This window comes from Pongo abelii, chromosome 13 (genome assembly GCF_028885655.2).
Source record: "Pongo abelii isolate AG06213 chromosome 13, NHGRI_mPonAbe1-v2.0_pri, whole genome shotgun sequence".
Classification (NCBI taxonomy): domain Eukaryota; kingdom Metazoa; phylum Chordata; class Mammalia; order Primates; family Hominidae; genus Pongo; species Pongo abelii.
This window is the reverse complement of record NC_071998.2, coordinates 89,767,853-89,787,307: the sequence shown is the minus strand read 5'-3', so window position 1 is coordinate 89,787,307 and position 19,455 is coordinate 89,767,853. Positions and strand designations below refer to the sequence as shown.

Genomic DNA, 19,455 nt, shown 5'->3' with positions numbered 1-19,455 from the left:
AACACATCTTGCTAAGTGGAAGAAACCAGTCACAAAAGGCACATAGGGTGTGCTTTCATTTATATGAAATGTCCAGACTAGGCAAATCTGTAGATACAAAAAGTAGATTCGTGGTTGCCAGAGAGTTGGGTGGAGGAGTGGGCGGGTAGAATGGGCAGAGTAGGGAGTGACTAGAATGGATACACGGTTTCTTTTGGGGATGATGAAAATGTTCTAAAATTGAGTGTGTGGTGATGGTTACACAACTCTGTGAATATACTAAAAATCATTGAATTGTATAAATAGGTGAATTGTATGGTAGATGAATTATATCTCAGTAAGCTGTTAAAAAATTTACTGTTTTAGCCAAGTAAAACTCCTCCACAGGCCCACCAGCCACCAGGGTATAATCACTGGTTTAGAACATTCTAGTGAGCAGCTTAGTAGGTAAAAACTGACACAATTGCAGAGCAATCATGAGAATCACTCATTGTCCCCACCAGACTTGAGATGCAGTTGAGGAGCTTGTATTTTAGTTCAAGAAACAAATAGGGTGCAGTAGCTTTCCTCTTCCTGTTTGCTTTTCTGCCATATGCAGTCTGCCATTCCTGCCTCCTTGGTGTTTTAAACCTTAGCAATGACTTTCTCCAAGAAATCTTTCCATATTGCTGATCGCTGCCTGCTTTTGCTGATATGTTTATGCCTTCTTGGAGTGTACAGAGAACACATCTCAAAGTACACTTCTGCTTCTTGAAGTATCATGTCCCTAGCTCATAGGGTGACATTTGTTCTGATTTATTGGCCTTACCCCTTTTTCTGACCTGGCATGTCTGCGAGTTCACCTGTCCTTCATCATTCAGAGGTTGTTGTGGTTGTCCAGCGTAGGGAACGGGGGTATGTTTCAGCTGACGTACAGAGCTTCGAGAATGTTCATGGTTAGAGGAAGGCAGGCTGTGCAGATTTGCTCTAATTTTAGTAACTCACCCACCTAGAAGTTTCTGCAACCTCTGGGGTCAGGGAGGAAGTTGGGGCCTGAGGCAGTGCCATGGGGAGGGCTGGCAGCCACTGGCTGAGGACCTCTCTGTGTGTTAGGTTCGTGTGAGGTTAGCTGAGGCAGTGCCCTTGTCTCTACTTGACACAGGTGCCTATGCTTGCTGGGGGCCAAGCTCAGGGTCTCTTCCTTTTACTTAGTTTCTCTCTGGCAACATATGAGCTGGTTACACTGTAGGGGTGCACTCTCTATATGGACCCACAACCCAGTGTTTTCCTTGGAGGCCTTAGTAGGACTGAGGTTTTAACCCTGCTGATTGCCACCAGACCCAGTCACCACAGCTTCAGGGGTACTTCTCAGTCCCTTGCAGAAACTCCTGGAAGTATCTGGCATGTAGATAGCACTTTTCCCTAGTTTCCAACAGTAAACAGTTCTCCCCATTAATATGCACTTATAGTTATCAGTGAGAATTTGGAAGAGGAATGAAGTTAATTCATGTTCTCATCTTGCCATTTTGAAGCTAAAGACAGACTAATAATTTTCATCTTTCTACCTGTATTAAGGTGGATTTGACTATGTGTATTGAAAAATACCAAAATAATGGTACCTTAAACAAAAAATAAGGTGATTTTTCCCACAGAAAGTTTGGAGATGAGTCATCTAGGCTCCTTCTAGCTCTCTACTCCACCCCCACTAGTGTATGTGGCTTGTATCCTCAAAGTCCAATATGGCTACTGGAGCTCCAGCCATCACATCTACATTCCAGGCAGCAGGATGGAAGGAGACTGCAAAAGGACACGTTCCCTCCTTTTTAAAGAGACTTCCCCAAGTCCCACACAGTCTTTATTATATCTCATTTACCAAAAGTTTATCACCTGACAATACTTAACTGCAAAAGAAACTAAGAAATATGTTTTAACTGTGTGGAAATGTGCCCAGCTAAAAATTGGGATTCTGTTGCTTAAAAAAAATAGGGCATGAATATTGAAAGGATACTGGGATATTTCTGCCTCATTCCTGCTACCCCTTCACAAGTAGTCGTAGGAGAGGAATTCCGTCTCTGGTGCTCTCCACCTAGAATAAGCCTTGAGGGTTTGGCATCCCCCAGGGTTGACAGAGGTCAGAATTGGGAAGGTCAGTGCAGATGGAGAGGCAGAAGACTGATTGATTGATGCCGTCATTCATTCAGTCAGCAAACACATACTAAGTACTTGAGACCCTGCCCCTGCCCGACCCTCTGCCAGAGCCTGGTGCTGGGAAATGCAGATGCCCAGAATATTCTGGAGCCCAGAGAAGGGGGTCTATGAAATGAGGGCCACAGAAGACCTGGGCCGAGAGCTAAGCTGAACTTTGGAGAAAGAGGGGGAACAGACCTGGAAGGGCGTCTGGGAAGAGGGAGCAGGACTCATCGAGAGAGCCTGTGGTACTCTGGCTTGGCTGGGACTGGGCCAAGGCCAATCCATCAGGAGGAGGGAATGGAGCTTGACCAGTCAGGGCCTGGACAACGTGGACTTGCTTCTGTACACCACGGGCTTGAGGTAGATGCAGGCTGGAAGGTCTGTAGCCTCTGGTGTGGAGGTGGACAGGGGTTGGAAGGGCAGAAGGGGAAGAATAACTGGGAGGGAAAGACCAGTTAGGAGGTGGAGGGCCCCTCACCAAGAGGTCAGGTGCTGAGGATGTCAGAATCGCTGAGGACTGGCCATGGTGCCACGCTGGATGTGGGGTCCCTGCTAGGGGTTGGGATGGTGGGGAGAGACTCGTGTCCAGCAGGGCGGGGGGCAGGTGGTTTCCATTAAGACTGCATCACCTATCCATTGAGCCCCTCAGCACTCCGTGAGCTTTTATAAAACACCCAGGAGATGCCAGGAGCTTACTGTTGCCAGAGAGGTGGGGGTGCCTGCATCTCAGAGAGGGCTAAGGACTGGTTAAGGGAACAGACTCTTCCCCAGTGACTCAAACCTGGCTGAAGGTTTTTGTTTGTTTTTAATCCAGAAAAGTAAAATGACTGTTAACAGAGAAAAGGAGAGGTGGGGGTGGGGAAAATTTCAGAAAGAAAATCTCTATCCCTACATAAATCAAATGTTTTAAAGAAAAAAAATGTTAATCTTGTTAGGTATGAGGGAATATAAAATAAAGCCTGCTTATAAAGTGAAAGACTAAGGATTTTCAAGAAGGTATGCAAGTTTTATTTTAAATGACAATAGCATATCTCTAAAGTGTAATAGTATCTGGTAGTTTGTAAATGTAGATCATAAAGCTGTTTGTAAGCTCTTTGTAGATCCCGCATCCACCCTGTAATTTATATGGTGGGATTGTTTGTGATTTTTCGGTGGGGAAACTGAGGTAAGGCACCTGCCCAGGTCCCCCGGCAGTGAGTGGGAATTGGCACCCTATCTGTCTCCAGGGCAACACAGCCTCCTCCTGCTTAGCTCCGGCTGAAGACGTGGGTGTGGGTAGCCAGTTCTTTGTCCCATCTCCCAGATAAGTGCTGTTGTTGGAGTCTGATTTGTAAAGCTGTAGCATTGTCTGCAATAGCAACTCCCCAAGGGGAAGGGCCCGGACTGGGGACCCAATCCCTTAATGCTTAGGGAAGGTCAAGTCGTGTGTTAACGAGGGGGCTATTGCCCTCAGGAAAAGCCCATGAGGGAGGCCAGGGAATCTGCGGCTGAAGGGTGATGTGGCATTGTGGAGAAGGGCGAGGATGCTGGAGCCCTCTGCCAGGGTTCAAAGCCAGGCCCTGCCACTTACTGGCCATGTTACATTGAGTGCTAAAAAAAAAAAAAAAAAAAAAAAAAAAAAAGCTCTCTGTGCCTCAGTTTCCCTGTCTCCAAAGTGGGGATAGTGATCTACCCCGCCGATATCATGAGGGTTAAATGACTCAGTCTATCTGAAGTCTTCAGAAGGTGCTTTGCACACATAGTGCTAACTGCCCTCCTCTGGTCTGACGGTGAGACTGGCTTCCCAGTGGACCTGGATTGGATCCTGCCAGGTGTGGACCCCCATGCCAGAGGCCATTGTTGTCCGACATGCAGGGTGATGGATGTGCTTGCTTCATTGGAGCCACTTCTGACCTTCCCTCCACCTTGCCGTAGAGGAACAGGAGCCAGTGGAGCAGAGGGCCTGATTTCCTGTCCAGGGGCCAGGCAGGGCTGACAGAGCCATTGGGATCTCACCCATAGAAACCAAGGCTTGCAGTTTTGAGATGCCCTTATTCTGAGCTCTGCTCTCCTTCTGCATGGCCCTCTCTCCTTTATTGCTTCTGCTTATTTCCTCACTCTGTCTTTCCACAGTCTGTCTCTGTCTCGTGCATGGTGGGGGAGATGAGGTGAGTACTGCCATACGTTTGTACAGTATCTGATATTGTTAAAAGTACAGCAACATTGCAGTTACCTTTCTAACAGCAGGTCTTGGATTTCTCCTATTCTAGCCACCCAGATGACTATCCCAGAGATTTTCCTTACTTGGCTCATTTTAAGGGTCTTCCTAAAATGCATCTGTTCAGAAAATCCAAGAGCCAGATCTGAGGAGAGTTCATTTTTTAAAAATGTTTTCAACGAAGCTTTAAACATAAAGTCAGGACTTAGAAGTAGTAAATCATCATCAGTTTACTACTAATAAACACTCATAGCTCATAATCATGAGATTGCTGTTGTGACTGGGAAGAAACTGTGGCATCCAGCAGATGGTGGCGAATCCCCTCTCTCTCCCCAGGTGGACATGGAAGCGTTCCTCACGCTGACTGACGGTGACTTGAAGGAGCTGGGAATTAAGACAGATGGGTCCAGGCAGCAGATTCTGGCAGCAATTTCTGAACTCAATGCAGGCAAGGTACTGTTCTCCGTTTCTTGTATTTCCGTGTTTCAGACATCTGAGAGCTTCACCAGGGTCCTGGGATCTTGGGAAGGTCTTACTTCCTCTCTCTGACAGTGAGCAAGAACTCACTACCTCCCAGCATGGCCTCTTCCCTTTTCAGACGTCCCCCATAAGGTTTCTCCCCAGATAGAGCTGAAATCTTCGCTCTGCTAATATCAATGCACAGGGCTAGGTGTGGCCCTCTGGAGCACTGTGAAAGCAGAGCCTCGAGCCTTTGGCTCAGACAGGCCCTGGGATCAGACTGGCCTGGGTTTGAATCCCAGCTCCTTCACTTATTCACTGTGTGGGGAGAGGCAAACACCTCTCTGAGCCTCACTGTCCCCATCTGTAGGGTGGGGATGATGGTGTTGTGTCAAGGACTAAAATGCTCAGCAGAGCTCCTGGCACACAGAGAGCCGTCAGTCACTATTGTCGGCTTCCCAAATTTTTGTCTCATGTTAAATTTCTTATCAGCTTTAAAGCTAAAAATATCAATGCCCCCACCCGGCGCCCACCCAGAGGCACACACACACCAAAAACAAAAAAGAACCACAAAAATAAAAAAGACAAATCACCACTCACTTTGCAAGCTTCGTTGTAGTTGCTATTGGGCTATTGGAACTCCTTTGCTGTCTGCTTTTTTTCTTAATAAAGGGTGGCTTTTTTTTTTTTCCAGCAACAATGTGCAGTACCTGTTTACCTGCTGCTTTTTCACACTTTGCCTAACAGCTTTCCACTTGTTGGACAATAGTCTCATGCCTGGAATTTTGCTGTTATGAATATTGCCATAATGGACATCTCTGCTTTTTCCTCTTTCTTTTTTTTCTTTTTTTGTTGCTGTTCCTTGGGCTGTGTTCCACGATATGTGGAGATATCAGAGAGCATGGCCACTCTTATGGTTCTTTCTGTATGTTGCTGGACTATGCACAGAAATATTGAACAGACACATACCACCAGCAGCAAATAAATATTTACGTAGTACTTTATCATCTACAAATCACTGCATACGTTTCCTCATCAGTCCTGTAGACAGCCCAAGGAGGCCGATGTCCTTACACTTACCTTGTCTGGCTGGTGAGGGTGCACAGTCTAGGGAGGGGAGCATGGTGCCCAGGTCACGTGGTGGTGGGCAGTGGAGGGAGACTCTAAACCGAGGCCTCCTGGCCTCTTTCTCTTCACCTCTCTGCAGCACTGTGCTGTGCAGAGGCGGCTCCTCTCAGTCCTGCCAGGGTTGGAGGTGGTGGTTTTTGTTGTCACTGTCGTCATTCTTCTTACCTGCCTGAAGGCTATAAGGTGATCCTTCAAAGGGATGCCCTTAGCATTGCTTTGGGCATCCCAAGGCCAAGTAGTTTTCCCCCAGTCTTTACTAGTTCCTTCTCCTCTGTAAATGGCTGGATTCTAAACATTTCTTGGTTGTTGCGTGCATCCTATACTAAACAGGCCCCATCAGGAGAAGCAGAAGGGACAGCTGTTAGTGGTCCTGCTTAGGGGCCCAGCTCACCAGCTCACAACCAAGAGGCCCAGGTGCCTGTAACATGCCAGGCCAAAGGCACCAGTCAATCCCACCTCATTTTACATATAGGGAAGCCCAGGCTCAGAGTTGGGCAGTGATGCCGGGATTCCGGACCAGCACTGCTTCTGCTCTGCTGTTAGATGTCATGGGGGAGGGCAGGGGGGTAAGGCAGGTATGGAGGTTATCAGAGGCGGGCAGATCTCGGCTGTTAGGAAAGGCAGGAAATCGTCCAGGAAACCGAAGCCTGAGGGTGGCTCACAGAAGGCGAATCAACCAAAACAATCTCTAAAGACTGGGGCATTGATTTATTCATGAAGAAGAGCCTTTATGTCTCAGGCACCGTGTGGGTATTGACCATTCAGAATCACTCTGTGCCAAGCATTGTGCTCTGAGCATGTCACACATTATAGTCATTCATTTAATCCTTACGAAAGCCGCAGAAGTCAGTTTCAGTTTATAGATGAGGAAACCAAGGCTCAGAGAAGTTGAGGAATTCACCCAAGGGCTCCAACTGCCTTGATGTAGCTAACCCACAGCACATAAAGGAGAGGCAGGTGGTGCTGTGAGAGCTGGCTTAGAATCAGGGCTGAGAAGACATCCCTGAGGAAGTGGCAAGGCAGCTGAGACCTGAAGCAAGAGTGGAAACCACTGGTTAGAGGGGTAGTAGAAAAGTGCGGAGCAGGCAGAGGGAAGCACACGTGCAAAGGCCCTGTAGTGAGGTGTGCAGTGTGTTTAAAGAACTAAAGGAATGGCTGGAGCGCAGAGCAAGAGACATGACATGTGGGGAGGCCCAAGGGACAGAGTAAGGCACCCAGGGTGGTAAAGGGTGACTCAGTCAAGTAAGGGAAAGGGCTTTGGGGAGGGGAGGTGGGTGAGTGATGGTGGGGCGGGGGAGGGCTGTGGCCCAGGCGTTAGAGGACCCTTTCACCTCCCGGCCTCCAGAGGCCAGATGTGTGAGCCAAGGAGAGGATGGAGTGAGTAAAATCCAAGCTTAAGCCAGTTAAGGAAGAAGGACAGAAAAGGTTCTGGAGGCAGGGCCAGTGAGAGGACAGGCCAGGAGCTGATGCCACCAGATGGCAACTGCTAATGCTTCCGGAACCTCCCCTGTGCCCTCTGTGGCTGTGGCCTCCTTCGCCCAGGATCACAAAAAGCAGACAGACCGGGCTAGTTTGCAAACCTTAGGAAACTTAACTGACATCATCAGAGTGAATGATGTGACATCTTGAGCCCATCCCGATGGAGGACATCGTTCTTAAAGTTTATATAAACTAGAGCCTTTTTTCAGTTCCCTCTCAAATTCATCCCCCCCTCCCTCCCACCCATTCCCTGTTCTGTGACAGTCTGCATCCTATACTAAACAGGCCCCATCAGGAGAAGCAGAAGGGACAGCTGTTAGTGGTCCTGCTTAGGGGCCCAGCTCACCAGCTCACAACCAAGAGGCCAAGGTGCCTGTGACATGCCAGGCCAAAGGCACCACTTAATCCCACCCATGTCCCTCCAACAGGCAGCATCCACCCTGCAAAGTCAGGCAGTTCCACACAGTAATAGGTGCAAGGGGAAGGAGCCGATCTGAACCACTTCCCTGGAGAAAGACCCTGTTATTCAAGAGTAAACAATACCAGATAAAGTCCTCTGGAAGTGAGGACCATGTATCATCATAAGTCATAGAGAAAAGGCATGTTTAGAAGTGTAATAGTACAAAAGCAAATTTAACTTCTACTGCATTGTTTTAAGTTAGCACTGCAACTGCGTGCTGGTTCGTAGATGTGCAAAGAGCTCCTCAGGCCAAAGGTGGCTTCCAAGAGCCGGTTCACTGCCCTTACAGCCTTCAGATGCTCTGGGCCTTGGCTATTCTAGACTGGACTTGCCTGACCTTGACATCAAGGGTTCCTGCCTCTTTGATTTTGCTATAGGGCATGAACTTCTCTTTGTAACATTCATACTTTTTCTTTTGCAACGCAAGCTTGGCCAACCAAGAGAGAGTACCCATTGTGGCTCTAGTGCTCTGTACACATTAGAAAGCCCAGACCAGGACACATGAGACGGGGAGGCCCAGCTTTCCTTGCCCGCAGTGTCTTTCTAGCTGTGGTCCACAGCATGCTGGTGGGTTTTGGAATCCATTTAATGGGGCATGAGCAGCACATTTTAGAAAATAGAATAGAAAATAGCAACATGCTTTTGCAGATAGAAAGGACAAAATGTTTCAGTTACATACGTTTACATGAAAACAGGGTGTGATATAAAATGCTTTTTTTACACAATCAATAAGATTGAGCATTTTGGCCTAAAATTTTTTAAGTGAATATTAACTAAAAACCTGGCTCATAATATAATAACATCAGCAAGTCTTATTAGGCATAGTAATATTAGCAAAACATTGTGGACCCTCAGCCTGCAAGCCACATCACTTCCAGTGAACCCACCCCAGTATTGAATTGTAATGTGTGCTGGAGTCTGCTCATTAGTTTGTTAGTTTCGGATGAGTTATATATTGGAGGTTTACCAGAAATGAGGAGTTAGTTGGTCCTAAGTCATTGTTTCTTTCTGTTGCCTTTTTTTTTGTGATTGTCAATGCAGTGCATATTGATTTTATTAAATTTACACAGTACCAAAATGGTGAAAAGAATTTTTTAAAGAAATCACAATCCAATCACTCAGAGGCCAACATTGTTCACCTTTGGCAGATTACTCTGCAGTGTTTTGTGTCCTTTTTTTTGTTTTTTCTTTTTTAAAGAGATGGGGTCTTCCTGTGTTGCCCAGGCTGGCCTCAAACTCCTGGCCTCAAAGGATCTTCCCACCTCAGCCTCTTGAGTAGCTTGGATTATAAGCACGCATCACCACACCCTTAAATTTTTGTAAAATATGACTGAGATAAATTTGGGTCTATAATTTTATATCCTGCTTTCTTTAATATGAAATATATGCAGCTATTCATGTCATTAAGAACTCTTTTTCGTATAAATTTGCATAGATGTGCTAAAATTAATTTTTAAAAAATTCCTACCTGTTATGTAGATTTTCAAACTTTGTATAAATGGTGCTGCAATGGACAGCTTTGTGTCTAAGGCCTTCTGATCCTCACAGTGGATGTCTAAAAGTGGAATTACTGAGTCAAAGAGTCGGAATCAAGGTATATGTACATCTGAATAACTTTCCGGAAAGAGCCAGTGAACAGTTACATTAGCTGTGAGTGTGTGAGAGTTTGTTGTTCGTTTCACTGCAGCTTTGCCAGTATTACTATCAGTTTGTTTTTTAATCTTTATTAATTTGATAGGCAAAAAAGATACCTTGTTTTAATTTGTATTTTTTGAAATGCTAGATAGGTGAACCTTTTTTCTACATTTAATGGCTGTTTTTTTTTCCTTTTGAGAGTTATCACGCAGGTCCTTTGAAACTCAGGGGTTTTTAAAGGGCAATTATCGTTATCATCTTCAATCAGTTGTGAATGCAGGAAACAATTATGGTTTTAATCATCTACAGCTCCCTCCTAAGGTTAGCAGGCAGCGAGGGCCGGAACCCTGTCTTGCCCTGACCTCGTTTCTCAGGCAATTAAGGCTGAGATGGTGTTTAATAATAAAATTGCTGTCAACCCTTCCATTTACATTTTAGCCCTCTGCAGTTTGCACAGTGCCACCCCATTCATTATCTCAGGGTGAGCTTCAGTGCAACACTGGCAGGTAACATCCCCATTTTACAGATGCTTAGCGGAAAAGGGGCGGGCCTGGGATGCTGGCACTAATCAGTGGTAGAGTGGGGATTCCAGATCCTCTGACTTGGCATCCAATGCTCTGTCATACCCTCCAGCCTTTGGATTGTGTTGATGGAATCTGGAGGGCATTTTCCTAGCTTATTTAAAATTATTTGGATGGGTTGGGATGAAGGGAGAATCTTACTGTCCTCTCGAGTCTAGGAGGCCTCATCAGCCCAAGAGGTGTCTGTGGGGGGGTCTGGAGAGGGGCCCCTCTGGGCTATGGGGAGTCCATGAAATGAAAGAAAGTTTGAAGTCTAGGCTCATTCAGTGGATTTTTCCCCCTTTTCACTGTTAGTAGAGAACAATCTGCCAGAGATTTATATTAATTTATATTAATTTACTTTATATTTTGACCATATTTATTAATTTTTAAAAATATGTTTAATCCACTGCTGCCTTCTGAGGATAGGACCTGTCTGCCTCCAGCTACCCACACAGGGTCTGTTGGGGAAATGTGCTAAAATTAATTTTTAAAAAATTCCTACCTGTTGATTATATAGATTTTCAAACTTTGTATAAATGGTGCTGCAATGGACAGCTTTGTGTCTGAGGCCTTCTAATCATCTCACAGCCATCACTTGAGGGACTGTTATCATCCCTGTTTTGTAGATGAGGAAACCAAGGCCCAGGGAGATTAAGTATCTTGCTCAGGGTGACCCAGCTAGCAAATGGGAGAAATGGGCTCCAAACCTAGACTGTGACAGGGTCTCGCTCTGTTGCCCAGGCTGGAGTTGACCTGGGCTCAAGTGATCCTCCCACCTCAGTCTCCAAGTAGCTGGGACTACAGGTGCATGCTGCATGCCCAGCCCAGTTTCTGTTATTTGTTGTTGTTGTTGTTTTTTTTAATTTTTTATTTCCATAGATTATTGGGGAACAGGTGGTGTTTAGTTACATGAGTAAGTTCTTTCACGGTGGTTTGTGAGATTTTAGTGCACCCATCACCCAAGCCGTATACACTGCCCCCTATATGTAGTCTTTTATCCTTCACCCACTTCCCATCCTTTCCCCCTCTGTCCCCCAAAGTCCATTGTGTCATTCTTAATGCCTTTGCATCCTCCTAGCTTAGCTCCCACTTACAAGTGAGAACATATTATGTTTGGTTACTTGAGTCCTGAGTTACTTCACTTAGAATAATAGTCTCCCTCACTTAGAATAATAGTCTCCAATCTCATCCAGGTCACTGCGAATGCCATTAATTCATCCCTCTTTACAGATGTATAGTATTCCATCATATATATATATAGATCTATATAGATATATAGATATATAGATATATCTCACAGTTTCTTTATCCACTCGATGATTGGTGGGCATTTGGGTTGGTTCCACGATTTTGCAATTGTGAATTGTGCTGCTATAGGTGTGTGTGTGCAAGTATCTTTTTCATATAATGGCTTCTTTTCCTCTGGTTAGATACCCAGTGGTGGGATTGCTGGATCAAATGGTAGTTCTACTTTTAGTTCTATAAGGAATCTCCGCACTGTTTTCCATAGTGATAGTACTAGTTTATATTCCCACCAGCAATGTAGAAATGTTCCCTTTTCACCACCTCCATTCCAGCATCTACTGTTTTTTGTTTTTTTTTATTATGGCCATTCTTGCAGGAGTAAGGTGGTATCACATTGTGGTTTTGATTTACATTTCCCTGGTCATTAATGATGTTGAGCATTTTTTCATATGTTTGCTGGCCATTTGTATATCTTCTTTTGAAAATTGTCCATTCATGTCCTTAGCCCATTTTTGATGGGATTGTTTGTTTTTTTCTTGTTGATTTGGTTGAATTCATTGTAGATTCTGGATATTAGTCCTTTGTCAGATGTATAGATTGTGAAGATTTTTTTTCCCACTCTGTGGGTTTTCTGTTTACTCTGCTGACTGTTCCTTTTGCCATGCAAAAGCTCTTTAGTTTAATTAAGTCCCAGCTATTTACCTTTGTTTTTATTGCATTTGCTTTTGGGTTCTTGGTCATGAAATCCTTGCCTAAGCCAATGTATAGAAGCGTTTTTCCAATGTTACCTTCTAGAATTTTTATAGTTTCGGGTCTTAGATTTAAATCTTTAATCCATCTTGAGTTGATTTTTGAATAAGCTGAGAATTGAGGATCTAATTTCATTCTTCTACATGTGGCTAGCCAGTTATCCCAGCACCATTGGTTGAAAAGGGTGTCCTTTCCCCACTTTATGTTTTTGTTTGCTTTCTCAAAGGTCAGTTGGCTGTATTTGGGTTTACTTCTGGGTTCTCCATTCTGTTCCATTGGTGTATGTGCCTATTTTTATACCAGTACCATGCTGTTTTGGTGACTATGGCCTTATAGTATAGTTTGAAATCAGGTAACGTGATGCCTCCACATTTGTTCTTTTTGCTTATTCTTGCTTTGGCTATGCGGGCTCTTTTTCAGTCCATGTGAATTTTAGAATTGTTTTTTCTAATTTTGTGGAGAATGATGGTGATATTTTTATGGGAATTGCATTGAATTTGTAGATTGCTTTTGGCAATATGGGTATTTTCACAATATTGATTCTCTCCATCCATGAGCATGGGATGTGTTTCCACTTGTTTGTGTCATCTACGATTTATTTCAGCGGTGTTTTCTAGTTTTCCTTGTAGAGGTCTTTCACCTCCTTGGTTAGGTATATTCCTAAGTATTTTATTTATTTATTTTTTTGCAGCTATTATAAAAGGGGTTGAGTTCTTGATTCGATTCTCAGCTTGGTCGCTGTTGTTGTATAGAAGAACTACTAATTTGTGTACGTTAATCTTGTATCCAGAAATTTTGCTGAATTCTTTTATCAGTTCTAGGAGCTTTCTGGAACTGTCTTTAGGGTTTTCTAGGTTAATGATCATGTCATCAGCAAACAGCGACAGTTTGACTTCCTGTCTAATTGCTCTGGCTAGGACCCAGTCTCTGTTCTTAACCTCTGAGTATTGCAGCCTCTGAGCCTGGTATGCAGTGATGATGTTTTCTGGGCTCAACGGAACATTCACATCCACCCTCTTTTCTCATCTGAAAATGTGTGTATGGGGGCAGGGGGCGTTGTAGGAATAGAGTGAGAAGTGAATCTCTGTGAAGACAAATCTGGCAGCTTTTGGGCAAAGGGAAGCAAAGGCAGTTTAAACTCTTATCCTGTAGCAGAAGGAAACTTGGCTCCCATTGAATTTTCTGGAAATCTGAGGACTGGAAAGATGCACAGAGGCACACGAAAGGAGACCTCGAATCCGGGCCGTGCGACTCGGGAGGAGTCAGTCTTGCCCTGGACTCGGCTCCCACTCTGTCCAGGGGTTTGGGGTCCTGCATCCCGGGGCCTCTGCAGCATTGACAGGCTGCGATGGTGGGTGCTGGGGAGATTCTGACTCAGTATGTTTTTATTGAACTCGGTACTCTTTCAATTAGGTAATTTATTTTCCCCAAGACACCCATGGGTTTTTGAAGTATGAGTTGAACATTAACAACACTGTGTCAATTGAATTAATGGTTAAAAGGTTTAATAAGACTTTCTGTGTCTGTTTTCAATTTCCTCCACAGGGACGCGAGAGACAAATTTTACAGGAAACCATTCACAACTTTCACTCTTCCTTTGAGAGCAGTGCCAGCAACACCAGGGCCCCTGGCAACAGCCCCTGTGCGTGATCCTCCTTCCCGCAGCCACCAGCGTGAGCTCTCTGAATCCCGGGACCCTTTCACATGGCCACAGCCCCAGCCCTGCCCCCGTCACACTGCTGTGCCTTAGTCACGTTGTTCCCTTTGCTCAGGATGCCCACTTCACGTCCACTGCATTCATTGGTAGTACTTGTTGCTGCAACAAACTTCAACACACAGAGACAGATTCCCATGTAACAGTCCAGTGGGAGTGCTTCTGCTTGGCAGTTTGGTTCACACAGTGATGCAGGGACTCAGCTCCTTTCATCCTGTGCTCTGCCCTCCCCGGGAGCCTCAGAGTTTGCTTCTGGCTGGTGGCAAGGGGAAGGGACGATGGAGAAGGCACGGCTGCTTCTTACCTGCCTTGCTCTTAACTGACACACATCACTCCTGCTCAGATCCCCTTGGCCACTGGTAGTCATGTGGCCCCACCTGGATGCAGAAGAGGCCGGGATGTGCAGTCTCCATGTAGTGGCTTCCCAGCAACAACTTTTGACTTAGATGGGGGGTATGTATTATGGTGAGAGGTTAGCCTTCCTGCCACATCTTCCCTTAAAACTTCTAACTTGTCCCTCCTAGTCCAAGTCACCTGTCAGATGAAGTCTTTTTTGACCGCCTTTCAGCCACTGGGTCCCTTAGTGCTGTGTATGTGACTGCTCTAGCATTCCACTGCACCTGCTGCATACAGCTTACAGCATGCGTTCGAGATGTGTATGTCGAACGCATTTTTCTTTATTGCAAAGACAGTGTATTATAGAAGGAAAGAAGTGGAGGCCTGCTGTGTGGATCCCTTCTTCTTCCTAGCTTTCAGTTTCCTTATCTGCAAAGTGGAAGGTCAGACCAGACGATGCTCTGGTACTCCACAGTGCTCACCTGTATCACTGCAGGGCTTTCTGCACTGAAAGTGGAAGCAGAAGACTAATGGGTCACATTGTGAAAGGCCTCTGGTGCTCAAAGTTTCTAGGCAAAGAAGTGAAAATTTGGTATTTTCTCTACATCCTGTTAATGCTGTGTTCCTCAAAAGGGAATTGGCTTGTGTAGTTTCCTACCATATCATATTTTATTAAATTAGAGGGGCCCTGACTTTTAAAACCCACTGGATTCTGAAGTGTTTTCCAGTGAGTGACTCATTCAGCCAGTGCTTGTTGCATTTATGTTAGCTACCAGGTGCCAAGTGTGCAGACACAATACAGAGCCTTCAGGCTGTCGACAGGCAAGAGAACACCTGTAAATAGATGGTCCCGACATTGAGAGGCAGCATGGTAGAGTGGGCAGACCTTGTGCTCTGGACTCAGGTTCAAAGTTCAGATGCAGCTCAATGGCCTCTTAGTTGGAGCTTAGAACCAGTATGCCCAAAGTGCTGGGTCTGCAGGAAGTACCTAGTCGATGGTAGGCTGCACAGAATTCTAATGTCTACCCTGAGCCGTGCTGAGCCACAAGTTGGTCTCCTTGGGAGGTGCCATCTCTCATCTGTCCCTCCCCCAGCCATGAAACCGCACTCCCCTATGCTGGCTTTCAGAGGCCATCATTAACTTACTGCCCAGAGCCTCGTAGTTTTCTTCCCCTGCCCTGATAGTTGGGTGTTTTTCCTCTAAATCCTCTCAGCCTTCCACATGCAGAAGCCAGCTTTCCACAGGACTGAAGACAAAGTGTTTCATTTAGCTGTTACTGACAGACACCTTTACAAAGGTTTCTCATGTCCCAGCCTTTTTAAGGAGACACACTCATTCATCCCCTACTGTGTGCTGGCAGTTTTACCTTTGTCATTTCATCCTCATGGGCACCCTGGAGGTGGCATTGTGTAACCTCATCTTGTACATCCAGGAAATGGATGCTTAGGAGAGGGAAGCTGCTTGCCAGTTAAACAGCCCAGAAGGAGCAGATCTGGGGTCAGAACTGGAGCAGTGGGCTTGTAAGCCTGTGCCTTTTCCACTAACTCCTATAGACTCCTGGAGCTAGAAGCACTTGTGATTCTTGTTTTAATTTACTGATGGCTTCAGGGGTTAACAGTAGGCCTAGAATTGTTTACCTCTGAAATTCATGGCCCCTGACATTATGTGCTTTGAGGTTTTGTGCCTGCCTTTTGCTGTGGTCCTGTTTTTTTCATAACAATATACTGGTATAGCTTCCACTCAGGTGAGTTTGATTGAACAATGATACACAGCTGTGCCGGGGGGTCACCTTTTCATAAATGTAGACCTCCACGAACTCTTGGATGACCCTGGACGGAGCTGGGCTATTCCCATTTTGCAGACAGGACAGCAGAGGCTCCAGACAATGCCTCTCTTTTCTTTTTCACTGGACTCAAGTGTCTAAGGCTTTTCCTCCTAGGAAGTTTGTGTGCTGGTTCACAAGAGGTCCCTGGCACCCTTTCTGGGGATATTTGGATGCGGCTGGTAGGCAGAGAAGAGAAAGGGCACCCCAGCGGGGGCATGTGCAGAGACAGCACAGAACATGTAGGTTATAGATCGTCAGGGAGGAGGGGTCAGTTGGGTGCTTGTTTTTCTGATTTTTGGTCCTTGATCAACCCCTTCCCTAACCACACGTGTCCCCAGCCTGCCTGTGGCTGTTCCCCCAACAAGAAGCACCTCCCTTGCTCTGTGACCTTCACCAGCATTTCCCAAAAGTATGCTCCTTGGAACCCTAGTTCCACAGGATGTTAATAGGTTTTTCATAAAGAAAAGTAGGGTGCATATGTGAAAGTGGGGTGAGGTTCCCTGGTCAAGTAGGTTTGGCAGACACTAAAGCAAGCTACACGATCATCTTTGCTGCAGGCCTCTCATAACCTTCAGCATGCCAGCATGTGTCAGGCCTCTTCACAGGGCCAAGAAGCTCGTAGCATCTCCCACATTACTCTCATCACTTCTCCAAGGTGCTTTTGCAAGACTGGAATTCCTTGGACACCATTGGGGAAGCCCCGCTTTGACTGGAACAGCGGCAACCAAGAGGCCTTGCAGCCCTGGGAGTGGGTCAGGGCCCTTGGTGGTCATCTTTTTCTCCCCAGCAGCTCTCTGCAGAGGTGGTCTGCTTGGCAGTGGGACATCAGGGACGGGGCCTGCTTTGAGATGGCAGGGTCCCTGTTCCGCGAGCTCTCCAGCCTGAGGGCATTGAGCTGAGGCTCCACCCTGAGCTCTCCTGCAGGGTGGAGGGCATTGTTTCCCAGCACCCAGGCAGTGTCTTGCTGGTGTGTCCTGGGTGCTGGATGTCCAAGTCCCTGCTGGCCACGGAGGGCTCCTGCCTGTCTTCTTCAGCGCCACAAAATTATATGGAGGCCAGCTGGTTTTGTGAGGAGATTGTTTATTTTTTAATTGTTTTGTTTACCAAACGTTTACTGAGCATCTACCCTGTGCCAGCCCTACTCGTGCACTCTGTCTCCAAAGATGAAAAAGGACTTCTCTGCCCTCAAGGGAACCCCACAGTATCTTAGAGGAGACAAGCACGTCGGTGAGATGGTGCGGTGATGAAGCGTGCTGGGTATATGGCTCAGGGAAAGTCATCGATGATGGCTCAGGCTCAGCCTGGGCAGGCCCCAGAGGAGAGAGCTGGAGTGGGGCCTCAAAGGGCAGGTTTAGGCAGAAAAGAGAAAGGGCATTCCAGCTGGGGCATGTGCAAAGGCAGCACATAATGTGTAAGTTCTAGATCGTCAGGGAGGAAGGGTCAGTTGGGTGCCTGTTTTTCTGTTTTTAGTCCTTTAAAATGAATAGAAGCAACCTGTTACCCTGGAAAGAGCACTGGACATAGTTAGACCTAGTGCTGCGTGATGTTGAGCACGTTCTACTTCCCTTTGAGTCTCAGTTTCCCTTTTGGTTACAGGGGGATAGTAGCCCCCAGGGATCATGTGAAAGTGAGAAAGCCCTTTTCACACTGTGGAGCAGTGCAGATGTGGGAAACCTCAAAGATGGTTGCATATTTTAAATCCTTTCATCTCTCATCTCTCTTTCTTCTCTCCCTTCTGCCCTCACATAGCCATGGCTGGGTGGGTGAGGCCAGAAGAAACTGCCTCCGGCAAGAGGTAGCAGCCGCTGAGGTGACTCTGCTGGCATCAGAGCCCACAGAAGTGAGGAGTGGCCGATGGACCTGCCCTCCAAATGTGCCTGACTCTGGGTCTTGCTGTCATTGGATTTCCCGGTATGGTAGACAGAAAGATAGTTTGACCAAGTCGTAGAAGCTGATCCAGCGGGTAAAAAGGGGGCAGGGAACCCGTCTCTTTTGTTCTTGCCTCGGAGCTGCCTGAAGACATGGGCCAGGCCAGAGGCTGGACAACTTTGGACAGATATGCTGACCTGTGCTTCCAAGTAAATGCCTCCTGAAGAGCCCGGGACCCTTCCTGGGAGAATTCTGCAGCCAGAATGAAGGTGCCGTCAGCAGGAGGCACTGTGAAGCACCATCCTGTCGCTGTCCTTGTCCATTCCTAGCAAGTTAATTGTGTCTTGTTAACCAGCAGTTCCCGTTCAACGTGTAAAGAGACCTGATGTTTTCCCTAATAAAGCTGATACCAGATTTTGCAGGACTGGCCTGCAGAAGGAATCTCCCTGGGTGAGGTGGGTCCTCTGGCCTCAGGGGGCTCTGCTCCTCCTTAACATGCAGCCTAAGAGTGGATTTAGACCCTGCCTTAATTTCAGCCCCCCAGCTGAGAATCCGGTCCCAAAAATAACAGTTGTTGTTGCCAAAGCTTGGGAATGACAGAAGGGAAATCCACACAGAATCACGGGTAGTGAGCTCTAGCACAAAGCCCAGTTCATTGTCCTCGGCTCCCCTCCCCAGCACTGCGCTTCCTTCCTAAGGCTGAGACCACATCTCCCTGCCCTCGAGAACTCCCTTTGCTCCAGGAACCCCGCCAACTTGGGGCCCTGCCCAGCAGAGTGGAGCCATCTCGCATCAGCATAGGGACCCTCCCAGGTTCCCATTTCCTGCTGGAGCCCTCTCCAGGGCTGAGACACAGGGCATGGCCATCCTTGTCTGGGAGACCCTGTCTCCACCTCCAGGTTTGGCCTTCCCCTATAGGGCCCTCACTAGGGCCACTGTGTTCACTGCCAAGAGTCTAGGATGCCATTTTAGTTTCTGCCCAAGAGAGTGTCCATTTTCCTCACCATAGGCACTTTTTATTATTTTATTGTTAGGTTTATGCAGGGACTTAATTCTTTGAAAGATTATTGTTTGTCGGCCTGTGTATATTAAATGATGTAAAGTTATCTTCCCACTTTGACTACATTCATCCAAGGCGTGAAACACTGCCCAAATTCCTGCCTGTCATGGCTGCTATGGAGTGAGTCCCTGGGTCCGCCAGGCGCAGCTTCTAGAAGTCACCTTGCCTCATCTTCACAGGAACTCTGTGAGGCAGACGGAAACTCCTCTTTCTGTCAGTATGGTGACTGTGGCACAGATGCTAACCAACTTTGTTGAGGTCACACAGCTGACAAAGGACAGTCTGGTCTGTGTGCAGGCCTCACACTTCCTGGTGTCTTGCTGCGTGTCATCAGCACAGAGAGGAACGTGGAATTTGAATAAGCCCAGCCAACAAGACAAATGAAACCTGTTGTTTAGCCTCTGCAGCTTGTTCACAATTTGGAGCCTCTGACTTGTTCACAATTTGGAGAGGAGGGCTTCTGAAAGCTATAAATAGCCTAGTGATTCTGTTTCTTTTAGGAATTCTCACAAGTGGCCTGGCACGGCGGCTCATGCCTGTAATCCCAACACTTTAGGAGGCCGAGGCGGAAGAATCGCTTGAGGCC

The 19,455-nt window shown here is 46.6% G+C and overlaps 1 protein-coding gene across 14 annotated transcripts in view; it reads left to right on the top strand.

Moving 5' to 3' along the window:
- ANKS6 (ankyrin repeat and sterile alpha motif domain containing 6) overlaps positions 1 to 18,250 on the top strand; it is a 64,248-nt gene extending 45,998 nt beyond the window's left edge. For 6 of the 14 annotated variants that reach the window (XM_054520358.2, XM_054520357.2, XM_054520359.2 and 3 more), the window contains 3 exons: positions 4,682 to 4,798; positions 13,610 to 13,706; positions 17,690 to 18,250. In XM_054520358.2, coding sequence (XP_054376333.1) covers positions 4,682 to 4,798; positions 13,610 to 13,706; positions 17,690 to 17,739 — 264 coding nt within the window. In that variant the 3' untranslated portion in view covers positions 17,740 to 18,250. Of the gene's footprint in view, positions 1 to 4,260; positions 4,296 to 4,681; positions 4,799 to 13,609 lie in introns of those variants that run through there. The other 8 variants (XR_008509880.1, XR_008509877.1, XR_008509875.1 and 5 more) reach the window with 7 other exon arrangements.
- Positions 18,251 to 19,455: the final 1,205 nt, after the last annotated feature.